The sequence below is a fragment of the Otolemur garnettii genome, unplaced genomic scaffold (genome assembly GCF_000181295.1).
Source record: "Otolemur garnettii isolate 467f Iridium unplaced genomic scaffold, OtoGar3 scaffold00176, whole genome shotgun sequence".
NCBI lineage: Eukaryota > Metazoa > Chordata > Mammalia > Primates > Galagidae > Otolemur > Otolemur garnettii.
In genome coordinates, this window is record NW_003852571.1 from 422,614 (window position 1) to 438,179 (window position 15,566).

General features: G+C 36.7%; 1 protein-coding gene across 2 annotated transcripts in view; it reads right to left on the reverse strand.

Annotated features, from left to right (window-relative positions):
• The window catches only part of PIEZO2 (piezo type mechanosensitive ion channel component 2), a 549,391-nt gene that overhangs the window by 147,221 nt on the left and 386,604 nt on the right, over window positions 1–15,566 (reverse strand). For both annotated transcript variants that reach the window (XM_003800478.2, XM_023519459.1), the window contains exons 8-9: window positions 2,876–3,038; window positions 1,589–1,708 (exon numbers count right to left, since the gene is read on the reverse strand). In XM_003800478.2, the coding sequence (XP_003800526.2) occupies window positions 1,589–1,708; window positions 2,876–3,038 (283 nt within the window). The remainder of the gene's footprint in view (window positions 1–1,588; window positions 1,709–2,875; window positions 3,039–15,566) is intronic.

A 15,566-nucleotide genomic window follows, 5' to 3' on the forward strand; every position in this document is an offset into this window, starting at 1 on the left:
AAAAAACCCTTAAATATAAAAAGTTTTCAAGCTCTCAATGGTAGATACAAGTTTCCCAACATTCTAATTCAAACACTGAAATTTTATCATTGCAAACAACATTTGCCTCCTAGTGTTGGGATCAATTCAAGAAATTGTCTGCCACATACTCAATCTGAATAACTGTTCATAGCTGTTCTTCCAGGTAAAAGTGGCTATTATGGAAACAGCAAGTTCAATTCACAGTGGTTTTACCAGGCTCTGCACTTTTTAGCAGGACAATTGTAATACTTGAATGTGGCACATTATGCAGCCTTCTCATTTTGTCATATGCAATATTAAAAAAGGTGCATGCCAAGATTTGATATAAGGAAATTAATAACTCTTTGGAGTTCATCAAGGATTTTCTCAAATGCAACCAGTCTTTTATTTTTTGTTTTCTATGTGAGCTTGGCAGTGAAAGGCTTGATCTGTAATCACTACTCTCTGTGCTTTGGGGCCTCCACCTCGGTTTGGGCTCTAGTGCCGGCAGTTTTGCTCATCCTTATTTTTGTACCATCAAGGCATAGATCTTAAGTATTAGTATGGAAATGATTTTGAGCATAAGGACCCCTATCAAGGGGCTCTGGATTCCTATAGGTCCACAGGCATCACTTTGAAAACAGCTGGGCTATTGTCTATTAATATCTATCCTTTATTGAAATTCACAAGATCATCTGAATGGGGAGGTGAAAGTCCCCAGACATTTGCTCTATAGTGCTGTCATCCTCTAAGGAAGCTCACTCACTGTCCAACCCTGTCCAACACAGGGTGGCAGCATTGACAGTAGGACTATGTGTCTTACAGAAACTTGCCTGCCACCCAAGAAATCAGAAAGCCTACTCCTCAATGTGCAAACACTCTGAGAGATAAAATGCTGACCCTGTCCAAGAATTATAAGATTGTTGTTTGTCTTTACCATATTGCAAATTGGCAGTTTTAACAAGTCAATAAAGCACTGCGTTGAGTTCAAGGTGGTCAATAAATGGTTAAAAGATCACATGAATTATTAATATATATTATATATAAAATCTATGGGTTGTCCAAGTTATCCAAATGTGACTTTTTTTGTCAATATACATGGTGGCCTCAGAGTAGCGAGTGGCCCTTCAGCATACTCACATAGACTGTGTCTTCTCTAAGTGCCTACTGAGTTACTACTGTGGCTAGCTACCCAATAGAGTGAAATTATTTTTTGTAATGTATTTCAGCATGGAAACTCATACTCTCCAGTCCTAACAAATTGCTTTGTTATTTTTTGTTTGAAATAGAAAAAAAAAAACATTTTTTTTTTTAAATAAGAGCATTCTTTTTAGAAGACTTCAGTAGAAATCACTGAAATACAAAATGTATTCTTGCAGGGTCAGATGGGGCTGCTATATTTCTTCTATAAACCTATGTTCCCTCTCTAAAGGGAGCTCTCTGGTATTAACCCTCCTAAATCAAACTGTTTCTATAAACTGTGCACAACTTGAATTTACATATGACATTATAATGCTCATATTCAAAGGTAAAATACAAAAACAGAAGAATAAATTAGAGAATGGAAATTCCTTTCTTCATGGCTTACCTTTCTCTCATCTGTGGGGTAATGGGTTGCATACCACAGGCTCCGCCTCCTCTCCGCTGTTATTTGGATGGGGCTACAAGCCAGCGCTCTGTCCTCTTCCTTGGGTCTCCCATCCTGCACCTGAAACACAGAGTGACAATAACAGGAACAGCTTTGATTTCTGAAGTAGTTCCCTAAGCAGTCTAGGTGGCCAAGAGATAGTTTTTCATCTTTGCCTTTAGTATGATGATTTTTTAAAGTGAATGTTTATAATATATGGATCCAATCAAGATATTAATACTTTTTAAAATTACAAAAATGCTCTCTTATAATTAATAAATACATCAATATTAAATGATCCATGATTCATACTAAGCCCGTACATTACAGAATATGATCTAATGTTAAATACCTACAGCTTACCTGTGTATTCTAAACTGTACTAGAGAGCAGTTATGCAAACATTCTTGGAGTAATAGCTTTCACAAAGTTCAATTAACCTTATAAGCCAGCCACTAGCAATCTTAAACTAAAGGTAACACAAAAGGGAAATAAGCAAACTGAAGTTTTTTGTCACCGAAAGGGAAGAGAAAAGCCGCATAGGCTTTGGTCCTCTTCTCCGTAGTGCTGTGTCCTAGTTAATGTTCCCAGAGGGAATAAAGTTGTCTTTAATTTTGCAGGAAGGAACATCCGAATGCCCATCTTTTTCAGTTGGATACCCAGGAGCCTACAGACACCATCAAGAGAACTCCAACATCCTCAGAAGCTAAGAGGGTTGGAGGAGATTTGGAAAATGCTGATCGCTACACCAATAGTGGTGTATGTGGGGTATGGTCTCTAAGACCGGAGTTTGGTTGTCAAACATGGGTTTGAATCTCATTTGTACCATCAGTAAACGTGTGAATTCAGAAAAAATCACCTCTCTAACCTCATTTTCCCATGTGTGAGAGGTGCACAATACCTATTCTTTAGAATTATTTTATGAAATAAATGGGATAATATATATAAGCAACCAAGCATACTGCTGGGTGCTTAGTAAATGCTTAGTAAAAATGAGTCTTCCATTCTCCTCACCACCTGTCATTCTTAGCACACAGTAATATCAGCAAAGGGAAACTAGTCTTCCTTCTGATAGTAGTTATATTCACTTAATACTCTTGGCAGAACTTAAAACACTATAATGGTTAACACATAGAGTTGCATTGGAATATAGTATTGATTCATCAGTAGGTGGTAAGAATAAATCCTATCACAGGGAGATTCCAGGCCACTTTGCAGACAAGATCATGAAAACCTTTTTATTCTTACAAGGGGTTCTTGTAGCCAGATACGAATCAGAGTGGCCAGAGTATAGTACATCACTAGCAAGAGGATGGGGTTGGCGTAGTGATACCATGACAGGTCCGGATTTACTATGATCTTCCAAGTACTAGAACAGTCTGTTTGAATTACTGATTTAATACCAAATAACCTGTTAAAAAAAAAGAAAATTGCTTTAATAACAATAAGCTACATGTACCCAACATAGCATAAAAATGCCTTATTTTTAATATATTCACAAGCTATTCCTAGGCTTATCTAGCATACTGTGAATATTTCAACTACCCCTCTGTAATATAACTACATATTTAAATAATATATGTAGACATATATAATATTCATATAGTATATACATCCTAAAATCCTAAGTGTCTATATATATAAAATTGAGGTCAACATAAACCAGAAAATACTAGATGATCTATCAATTAAGAAATCTAGCTATTACTAAATCCTTTCACACCTATTTGAAATTTATGATTTAATTGTCAATTAGCCCTAGTAACAAATATGCAGTAACATGTTGCTAAGTCTAGCTATATGAATAAGTACTTTGGTTTTGACTAAATTTAGCATTACTCAGCTAATATTATTGGGCAAATATTGAAACTGGACATAGTTCTCTAGTTCAGCCATTAAAGTCATATATAGTACAATTTCTGTAAGACATATATTTCTGTCAAATGTTGCTTATGGGCAATTTGATATTTTCAAATCTTTGTAATAAATTGTTTACTTTGAAATGACTTTATGAGACCTGTTAAATTTTGAAATAGTTACTTTTATGCTGATTTTTACTACATAATGAGAATGCATCTGCTTATGCTAAAGAGAAAATGTGTAAAATATGATTCATTTAGAAATTCACTTTGATGTGTAATTTTCCTCAGAAAAGACTACTAAAGACATATAAGCTTTTACATGTCAAGTGTTTCATACCTTTTTCTCATTTGTTTCTATTTTTATAAGTGAACGCCTTTCATTTTTATCTTACACTCTTCATTCAGTTATAATATCTTCAATGACTATACATTCTTCAGTTGGAAAACCTCTCAATACAATTATGTTTTCTATCCCACTGCAAGTGCAATATTAGTGTATTTATGAATGCAGATTTTAAAGTGAGTTTAATAAAAATTAAACTAACTTTCTCTAATTTTATAAAAATTAATAAATTATACTAAAACTTGCTATTAGTATAGGTTTCTTTTTCTTAAGTCCAGATTTCTTTTGTAGTTAGAACATAAATTTTTGAAAGAAAAAATTTCAGAGTGAAAAAGGTTATGTCCCACTTAGAATGGGGGAACTTTTTGCAAATGTTTTAGCAGCCCTAAAATGTAAATTTCTGGTATACAGACTTGAAAGATTTTAGATGTAAAATCAGACCAGTTGGACAGTCTTTTAGGTTAGGCTCCAGCTGCCAAGTCCTCCTCTTTCTTGCACTACACCCCCTATACCTTGCACATAAACTAGAAATAACCTCATCAATTCTCAGTTTCAAAATACCTGCTTTTCTCCATGAGAAATTTAATTGTAATTTCTGTAGCTGTTTTTAAATTGAACTATGGACCTTCTAAACGACTTCATATCCCATTGATAGTTTACCCCTCACCACTGATATCATCACTGATTCCAAACTGATTTCGCATATTTCTACATGAACACTAAAGAATCAGGCTTAGCATTTTATACTGCCAGTATATGAACCTAAAAGAAAAGAGTAGAAGCTACACAATGGCAGCTCATTGCCCCCTATATGAAATACATATTTTTCTAATAGAGCTATGCAAATACTAAACTATTTCAATTCTTGTAAGACACTAGATACTGTAGACAGAACTTATAAATAGGATGAGAAATTTGTATTTGGAGTTCATAGTCATTCTGGCACTGCATTTCTATGCAGTATCCAAATAGTATTTAATTTATTAACCTTTTATTTTCTAGGATTGCATCTTTATAATGACAATGTGAAGAAAAGAGACACCACAGAACCTGCCTTCAAGGAACTTTCTGTCTACAATCATATGATCATGAGATATGCTAGCTTGCCTTCACAGCAGTATTTCATAGAAATCCTCTTTGTCTATGAGCATAGGGGATGGGTGCTGGGAAAATTAGCTGGGAAGAAGGAAGAAGGGTAGGGCGGTTAGTCCAAAAAGGCTAGATGAATAAAAAGACAAGAGAAATTTCAAAGAATTGGTGAGATGTTGGCAGGTGGTGGGGTCAGGCTGGAGCAAGAGAGTTCAGAGGTTGGACACAATGAGAGCAACAATTTGTTACTCAGTGATATATCATTAGATGTTAGTATTAACTTTATTCTATCTTGGTGATACCCACTTGACTTCCAATGTCTTCACTAGAAGTGATCTAGCATTCAAATGGATTAAATAAAAATGCTTATATATTTAAAATTTTTTGGTCACTAAAAGCACTTAAAAAATGACTATCTCAAATGCCTCCATAGAAATGTCTCTTTGCCTGAGAAGTATATGATGACACAACTATGGAGCTGTGTGTTACAATTTATCACTTATTTGGAAACAGAAAGACAAAGATTTTCTCTCCCATTCCTTTGGAATATCCCTTGTTTATCTGACCCTAGGCCCAATCCTATTGCTAATGTTGTGAGCATATTTAGTAAGCGACTCACCACCTCTGAGTGTGCATTTCCTAATGTATTCTAAGAGAGCTGGGGTGGGGGGTTGAGGATATAAGTATATGGAAAAGAAAGGGTATTTTGGAGAAGATCTTAAGCTAAATACTTAAGAGTTCAAAAACTCTTCTATTTCCCAAAGGATGGCTGAAGGCAGTTCCAAGTGGTGTCTAATTACCAGGAGAGACATATGAGATCCTTGGGGTCCACACTGCTGCTTTGCTACTTGGTCTGTCTGCCGTGCCATCTATTTTATGGCCAACATTCCTGTCCACAGAACACATTTCATTTCTCTTCTTGGACCATTACAACGCCAAGGGTGCTCTCCTTGTTTCTAGCTTCACTGCATTCCACATTGCAACCACTGCCAGAGGTGCCTTCGGAAAGCCTGGGTTCAGTATGCCACCTTTCCCTTCCTATTTCCTATATCACCACTGCCTGGAGAATAATGCCAAGTCCCAGCAAAATATCCTGAGGTCTTTAGAAACATGGGCTCCTCTTCTGTCTCCCAGGCATGTAAACTTGAGCTGCACAGCACTGTTGGGGATTACTATAAAATCTCATTCCCTTTGGTCTTGCTATTCTGTGTCTTATTGGGGTTCTTTTCAGTGTTTGTGACTTTCATGGGGTTACCAAATCAAGAATTACGGGTGCAGGTACCAGGTGAGCTTTACCAACTCTTTGACAATGAGGACCCAAGGACTACACCAGGCATAACTTCATAGACTCTGTTATTAAGGATAGCAGCAGCTCTCAACCCCAAATGCATCCCACAGTAAGTATGTACAATATGTATTCCTTCTAGGTAACTCAATCCTTCCAAAATATTGCAAGTGTCATCCAGGATACCAGCTGTCTAGGATGCATAATTATATTACTACCATGGCCTCATCTGAACCTTTATGCTAATCTGTGACAACTGATCTTTGGTGTATCTGTTCTTCTTCAGTCATTCTGTCCATCCAGATATTCTTTTTTTTTTTTTTTTTTTTTTGAAACAATTATAACATCCAGAGATAAATGCTATATCATTTTTGATGCATAATCTTCCAGCTTTTCTTTCTTTCTTTCTTTTTTGGGCGACAGAGTCTCACTATGTCACCCTTAGTAGAGTGCCATGGCATCATAGCTCACAGCAACCTCTAACTCTTGGGCTTAAGTGATTCTCTTGCCTCAGCCTTCCAAGTAGCTGGGACTACAGGCATCCAGATATTCTTTATAGCTAATGTAAACTAGTACCCTAAAACCTATTCCCCCATAACTCATTAATCTAAACCAGTACCCTAAAACCTCTTCCCATATACCTCATTAATGTTAACCAGTACCCTAAAACCTATTCCCCACACACCTCATTAATGTAAACCAGTACCCAAAAACCTATTTCCTGTGAACTAGTACCCTAAAACCTATTCCCCCCACAACTCATTAATGTAAACCAGTACCTGAAAACCTATCCCCCACACACCTAATTAATGTAAACCAGGACCCGAAAACCTATCCCCCACACACCTAATTAATGTAAACCAGGACCCAAAAACCTATTCCCCACACACCTCATTCATGTGAACCAGTACCCTAAAACCTATTCCCTCCACTCACTAATGTAAACCAGTACCCAAAAGCCTATTCCCCATATACCTCATTAATGTAAACCAGTACCCTAAAACCTATTCCACCATGCACCTCATAAAACCTATTCCCCGCAAAATTAATTAATGTAAACCAGTACCTGAAAACCTATTTCCCCCATACCTCATTAATGTAAACCAGTACCCTAAAACCTATTCCCTACACACCTCATTAATGTAAACCAGTACCCTAAAACCTATTCTTCACACACCTCATTCATGTTTCTTTTTCCTCTCCCTTTTTTGTTGCTGGTTGTTAACATCCTTGACATCACCCAGATCTAGCTCCACAGGCACAATCTCTAAGAAATCTCTCTGTGATTTCTTCTCATTGGAGTCAATTTGCTTTATGCCTCCACAACAATCGTATTTGTATTCATATTTTGAATTTCCACTACTGTTAGTTTACGTGCTTATTGCACTACCCACTTTAATTCTAATTCCTTTAAAAAAAGTGTACGTTTTATCATCTTGTCTTTACAGCATTGCTTAGTGTATGCAAGGCTTTAAATGCAAGTTTATTTAATTGAATTAGATACAGTAAGAATAAGTTGTACCATTAAGTTATAGTAGGTGATCATGGTTAGGGATGGCCAAGTTCTTGCTTTTGAAAGACAGAAACAAGGGGATGGTAAGAAACTGTACATGCACAGCATATTTTACAGTTTTTAGAGAAACACTGCTGCTGTTCAAACCCCAATATCCATCATTTTAGTGCTCTCAGTTTGGGAAATATGAACACAGAACAAGAGTGTAACAAAGGCAACAAAAACCAGTTTAAAGTTTAAATTCTAAAGTTGTATCTTAAGTCATATATAGTAGATAGCTATTTCTGTTCTCTACTGGCTATGAACCAGAATCTTGAACTTTACCTTTGGAATAAATTAATAAATAAATGCAGATGATTAAGAATAAGAGTTTGTTTTTTAAACTGAGAATCCAGGTTTATAATAATTAAGAAGCAATATGAGACTCAAATATCCATTATGAACAAAATACAAAGCAATCTGGATGATTCCTTCGAGATCCTGCAACTGCACTATACTCATGTTACCATGCATAAACTTTCATTCCATGCTCTGTGTTGCTAGAGGACATCATAGCCACAGGACATGTCCCTCATCACATCATTTTGTTTATTCTCCCACCATACTGCCAAGAGTCCAGGTGATCTTCTCAGCTTGGCTGGTGACTAGTTATAGATATCTCTCTCCCTGCCCCATGAAGCACTTTGCTTTGTCTCCCTCTGAAGCACTTATAACATCGACAACATATGGTGATTATGAATTGGCAGGGCATTTGTTTCTACTTGCACATGTTGGCAGATTTGTAAAATCTCCACTTGTTTTCAGGTTCATGGCAGACTGCATCTGTGCAGTCTCTAGCAACACAGAAATACAGCCATTTGCAAGAAACACGTAATACTGAAAATAACAGCACACCTTTAAAACACTCTTAATTGTGGCAAAATACACTTAACAAAGTTTACCATCTTAACCATTTTTAAATATACAGTTTAGTGGTACTAACTACATTCACATTGTTGTGCCACTAATTTCCAGAACTTTCTCATCTCCCCAAATGGAAATTCTATGGCCATTAAACAACAACCCTCTGTTTCCGTCTCCTCACAGCCCCTGGAAACCAACATTCTATTTTCTGTCTTTACAAACTTAAGTAGCTCATGTAATTGGAATCACAGAGTGTTTGTCTTTTAGTGATTGTTCTATCTCACCTAGCATGATGGCCTTAAGGCCTGTTATAGCATGTATCAGAATCATTTTCCATTTTATGGCTGAACAATATTCCATTATAGATGTATATACGTGTACATATGATTTTATCATTATATATACATATACTATATGTATATACCATATTTTGTTTTCCATTCATCTGCTGATGGGCATTTCCACCTTTGGACTATCATGAACAACACTGCTATGAACATGGGTATACAGCTATTTCTGCTTGCCTTAGGGTAAGTACGTTGAAAAGCCCTGACTTCAGCATGATAAAAGTCATCCATGTAACAAAAAAAACCACTGTGATCCCTAAATTGTTTGAAATAAAAATAAAGAGAACTTGTTTTCAATTATTTTAGCTATATAGCCAGAAGTGGATATACAGTTATTCTATTTTTAATAGAGGAACCACCTCTAGTGCTTAAAGAACCACCATATTCTTTTTCATAGTGGTTGGACCATTTTACATTCCTACCAGCAGTGCACAGGTGTTTCAGTTTCTCTGTACCCATGCCAAATCTTGTTATTTTATGTTTTTTGAGAGTAGTTATTCTAATAGGTATGAGAGGAGACATCAGACACCATGAATTTTTTTTAATTTTTTAGTTATTTTGAGATATAGTCTCACTCTGTTGCCCTGGCTGGAGTGCCATGGTATCATCATAACTCACTGCAACCTCAAACTCCTGGGTTCGGGAAATCTTCTTGCCTCAGACTCCCATGTAGCTGAGACTACAGGTGTGGGCCACTATGCCCAGCTTACATTTCTGTGAGGTAAACCCCCACAAAAATTAAATGAAATGTGCTCTTTTAATTCCAGAACTGAGTGAAAAGACTTGTGAGTATTATGTGCTTTTGTTGAGGCCCTAAGCGACCTGGAAAACATGGTGGGGGCCTGCAAGCCAGGCGTAAAAACCTCTTACAGGTAACCCCGACTGTGCAGTCAAGTCAGCCTGTCAGATAAGGGTTGAAACGGCCCATCTGTGCAGAAGACATGACTCAAAGGTTGATGTGAGTAAAAAGAAAAACTCCATCGTAATGATGTCGAGTAAAATACTCCATCATAAATTCAGGGTCTCCAAAGCCATAAGAAAACAGTCATGAAGCCAGTTTCTCAGAAATTTAGTTGAGTACATAGAAGAGAAAGGTTTTACTCCTCTGTTTATCCTAACCTTTAACTTTAACAATAGAAGTCAGATAATGTATTGTTCTTTTAGATCTTCCAAGAGGAATAGCCTGAGGCTAGCTTAAGATGGTTGTCTTACTTTCCCTGGACTTTCTTTCTTTAGGCTAATCTTATGATGACTATCTCATATTCCTGGACTTTCTTTCTTTTCTATAGTTTAAGATAAGAAATGAGGATGTTAGGATTATTGATCAATGTGGTGTACGCGACTAGCTCCCAATAAAAGGAAGTAGAAAATAAAGACATTTTGCTACATGCCACCTAAGAGTGTGTAGTCGTTTCTTGCTTTTAAACAATTCTAGGAGCGAGCTTGCATCCGTGGCCAAACTGTCCTTCTCTCCCCACAAGAAAGAACATCACACAGCACATTTCTATTTTTTTTTTTTTCCGAAACAGAGCCTCAAGCTATCACCCTGGGTAGTGAGTGATGGCATCCAGCTCACAGCAACATCTAACTCCTGGGCTCAAGCGAGTCTCCTGTCTCAGCCTCCCAACTAGCTGAGACCACAAGTGTCCGCCACTTCACACGGCTATTTTTTGGTTGCAGCCGTCATTGTTGTTTGGTCGGCCCAGGCTGGATTTGAACCTGCCACCTTAGGTTATGTGGCTGGCACCTTAACAACCTGAGCCTCTATTTTTGATAGAGAGCCATTGCACCTAGCCCCATGCTTTTAATTTGGGCTTTTTTTCCCCAAGAGCTCAGAGTTCTAAGTCTAAGGAAAGTTTAAATTTTTTTTTATAAAGCCCAGAAAATAGATTCTTTTGAACAGGCATAAAATTATTATTTGGGACCAATTTATCCCCTAGCTCAGTGTTTTTCTACCTTTTTAATCTCAAACATACTTGAACCTATAAGTTAAACTTCTGCAGACCACTTAAATTATGTTGATCAAAAAAAAAAAAGAATATACTTTTTGTGCTTTGAATGTCTTTCAAAAATAATTTAATTAATGATCTTTAAAATTTTTCTCAGCATACCTAAGATCCTCTCACAGCAAACCAGTTGAAAATAACTGTTCTAGAGAAAAGATCTTTTAATGCTCTTTTCATTTTTAACCTCACATTCTTTAATTGAAATAAATGGGGATAAATATTCAATAAATAATTGAAATAAATTCTTCCACTGAATGGAAGAACAAATGGTATGGGGAGATCATGCAGAAGAGGCAACTGTTTCTCAGAGGTCTGAGAATTTGAGTATAAAATACAGGCACAAGGTCAGAAACCACACTCAAAAGAGAGGAGGCTTGCTGAAGCTTGGCTTAGGATTTCTTGCCTTGTCAAATCCACAGGGTGCTCAGTCATTCCTATTCTCATACTGGTTTTCCTGGAAAGAGGGTTGATGACAGATGCCAGGGGTTCTAAGGCTCCCTGTGGGGAATTTCCACGCAAAGGATTCATAAAGTTCACGACACAAAAGAAGCCAATCAATAGCCATTATCAATAGCCAGGGAGACAAACTCATTTCACTGGGCTGAGAGTCCAGGAAGAATTAGCAAGTAGCCTTGGAATGAGGAGAAAACTGGTTTCTGTAAGCAAGTCCTGGGTCAGAGGAAAGCGTACAACCTTTAGGATAAATTGTGTTTGAAGGTGTAAAGCTGGAATTAACTGCAGGTACCTGGATATGGTCCTCAGGATTTAATTCTTTAAGCAAATGTCAATACCCTGCAGAAGCTTATAGAACTAATTGTGGGGTAAGATGGCCAGGCACTAAAAATAACCAATTTTTCTTTCTCTTCCATCCTCTGCCCATATTTTCCCCACCCTAATGGCCAAAAACAAAAACAAAAACAAAAAAGGGGTTTAATTTTTAAAGGTTAAAAAGATATTATGAAGATTCAGATATTATACTCAATATACTGATTTTAAATATAGCATCAAAAGCTATAGGGCTAGTTGGAAAGAATAGTAATGTAGAGTAGACATGGACTCAAATCCTGCCTCTATTATTACCCACGTGACCTTCAGTATCTAACCATCTATCTATCTAACCACTGTAAGCCTCAATTTCTTCATCCACAAAATATTAATAATTTACTAATGATGTATCTTGAAGATGCACTGTGAGGATTATAAATGATAGGCATAAAACTTTCAAATACATTGTGTAAGTTTAATTTAGAATTGTAGAAATGTCCTATTTAAAATTATTTGGAATTGCAAGCTAGAGCTAGAGGGTCACTAGATTTCTACATGATAGATATTGATTTCTTCTGTGTATAAAAGTATACGTGTAGATAGTTCAAATGATTATATATACATATACATACACACACATACATATATATGTGGCACACTATAATGCTGAGGAATAAATGGAGAACAATCTCTTACTGGTACATTAAAGTTTAAATCTAAATATATGAACTTTCTTCTCCAAGAAAAACAATTCCAAAACTCTACTCAGTTATACAACTCACTGGGTGGATTCCTGGGTGGTGCTTGGTCGAGTCTCACAGTTCAGGATATAGCTCCTCACAGGTCCACCCAATTGCACTCCACATGCTGCAATGGCATAGTAACATCGTAAGTTCTTTCCAGACTCCATTTTTGAAACAGGGAAACATACCACAGGCACTAGGCTGCAGTTACGATCAAATCCCACTAGACAGGGACTAGGAAAACTTCCTGTCTTTTGCTGGCTCTTCTCAGCAGGAGGAGACGTCTTGTCCACCAGCTCTAGTGACCCACTGCTTTGATCTCCGCCAGTCTGAATCCTATCCATTTCCAGATCCACCTTGTGTGCTGTGTGTGGCTAACATTCTGGTGTCCCACAATAGTGGTGTATGCATGGCCCATGCTCAGAGTTATGACAGTGGAAGCCCTAGAAGTAGCTTTACTCAAAATTGTGCAATAAATGATTCTTGGAATTAAGAATTAAGGATTTTAGATTTCAGTTATATATGATCAATGTAAAAAATAATGCTGAGCACACAGTGTGAGCATCTAAAGCGACAGATGTGAAGAATTCAAAACTCCCCATCTCTTGGATCAGATTTTAACATTGCTCTATTGATGTTTAATGTGGCTTCACGCACAGTCAACTCAGGTTCTCTCTTTTCCCTCCATTGTTCTCAGTGCACCCTCTTGGCTTTTTCTTCTCATGGTCACAAGAAAATGCTGCAGGTCCTCACATAGCATCTTCACAAAACTTCATTGAGAAGTGGAGAAAGGCGAATCTCATTTCAAGAGCTTTTATTCTATATATCTGGAATAATTTTCCTTTAGTCTGAAGAGCCTCCTTTAATGTTTCATGCAGTGCAGGGCTACTGGTGCCAAATTCTTTCAGTTTTGTAGTCTAAGAATATCTTTATTTGGTCTTCATATTTTTCCACCTACATCTCATCTTAAGACTCAGAATTATACTTCATAGTTCGTTTTTTTTTTCCCTTTCAGTAGTCATTTGAATAACACTGTCCTATTGTTTTTGGCTGGCATCGTTTCTGGTTAGAAGAGTGTGATAATTCTTACCATTGTTCCCTTGCACATAATGTCTTTTATTTGTTGGGACTGTCTTCATGTTTTTCAAATTGGGGTTTGTTAAGCTTCTTGGATTTGAGTGTCACACTTCTCTTCGGCTCCAATTACATTTGTGTGAAACCTCTGAAGTTGTTTTATAGGTTATTGTGACTATTCTTTTTCTTAATTTCTTTTCTCTCTGTGCTTTAATTTCGTAACTTCTTCCACATTATCTTCAAATTCACGATCTTTTCTTCCGAGGTGTTTAATTTTGCTCTTCAGCCCATTGGGTGGATTTTATTTTATTTTAATTTTTTATATGGAATTAATTTAATCATGTTGCATTGTTTACATATATCAAAATGCCACACTAAACCTCCTAAATGCATAGAACTAATTTATCAATAAAATTTTTTTAATGTCAGATAAAAGATGACATTTTAATATAAGTATTCTCCATGCAATTCAAATTTAACTCAGCATACTGTAATTTTATTTTATTTTTTCCTTAAGCAACATGCTATTTTATTTTATTTTTTTTATTAATTCTATCATGGGATATAGTGTGTTTCCATATACAATTTGAAATACTTTCATCCAATTGGCGAACATAACCATCATATCATTCTTATAATTGTGTTAAGACATTTATGTTCAACATTTAGAAAGAGTCACATGTACCCTTCTAGGAAAAATCATAGGCATGATCCCTGCAAGCACCCTCACTTCACCCATCCCCCCCCCACCCCTTTCCTGATATTCTTAGACTCCATTTGGATTATAGCTTTCCTATGATAGTTAACAATTAGTATCATAATAGGGTTGAGTACACTGGATACTTTTTCTTCCATTCTTGAGATACTTTGCTAAGAAGAACATTTTCCAGCTCCATCCACGTAAACATGAAGGAGGTAAAGTCTCCATCTTTCTTTAGGGCTGCATAATATTCCATGGTGCACATATACCACAATTTATTGATCCATTCATGGGTCGATGGACACCTGGGCTTCGTCCATGACCTAGCGATTGTGAATTGGGCTGCAATAAACATTCTGGTACAGATATCTGTATTGTAGCATGATTTTTGGTCTTCTTGATATATACCTAGCAGAGGAATTCTAGGATCAAATGCCCGATCTATATTTAGATCTCTAAGTGTTCTCCATATGACTTTCCAAAAGGGACGTATTAGTTTGCATTTCCACCAGCAGTGTAGAAGTGTTCCCTTTTCTCCACATCCCCACCAGCATCTGTGATTTTGGGATTTTGTGATATGGGCTAATCTTACTGGCGTTAGATAATATCTCAAAGTAGTTTTGATTTGCATTTCTCTGATGATTAGGGATGATGAGCATTTTTTCATATGTCTGTAGGCCATGCGTCTGTCTTCTTTGGAGAAGTTTCTCTTTAAGTCTCTTATCCACCCTGAGATGGAATCACTTGTTCTCTTCTTGCTAATACATTTGAGTTCTCTGTGGATTCTGGTTATTAGATCAGAGATTCTGGTTATTATGCTTTGTCAGAAGCATAATTAGCAAATATCTTTTCCTATTCTGAGGGCTGTCTGCTTGCTTTTCTTACTGTGTTCTTGGCTGTGCAGAAGCTTTTTAATTTGAGGAGGTCCCAGTACAATATTTTTGATGTTGCTTCAATTGCCTGGGGGGTCCTCCTCATAAAATATTCACCCAGGCCAATTTCTTTAAGAGTTTTCCCTATACTTTCTTATAGTGTTTTTATAGTTTCATGTCTTAAATTTAAGTCTTTAATCCAATGAGAATCTATCTTAGTTAGTGGTGACAGATGTAGGTCCAGTTTCAGTTTTCTGCAGGTCGCTAGCCAGTTCGTCCAGCACCATTTGTTAAATTGTGAATTTTTTCCCCACTCCATGTTTTTAATTGATTTGTCAAAGATCATATAGCGGTAAGTAGCTGGGTTCATCTCTTGGTTCTCTATTCTGTTCCATGCATCTTCCTCTCTGTTTTTGTGCCAGTACCATGCTGTTTTG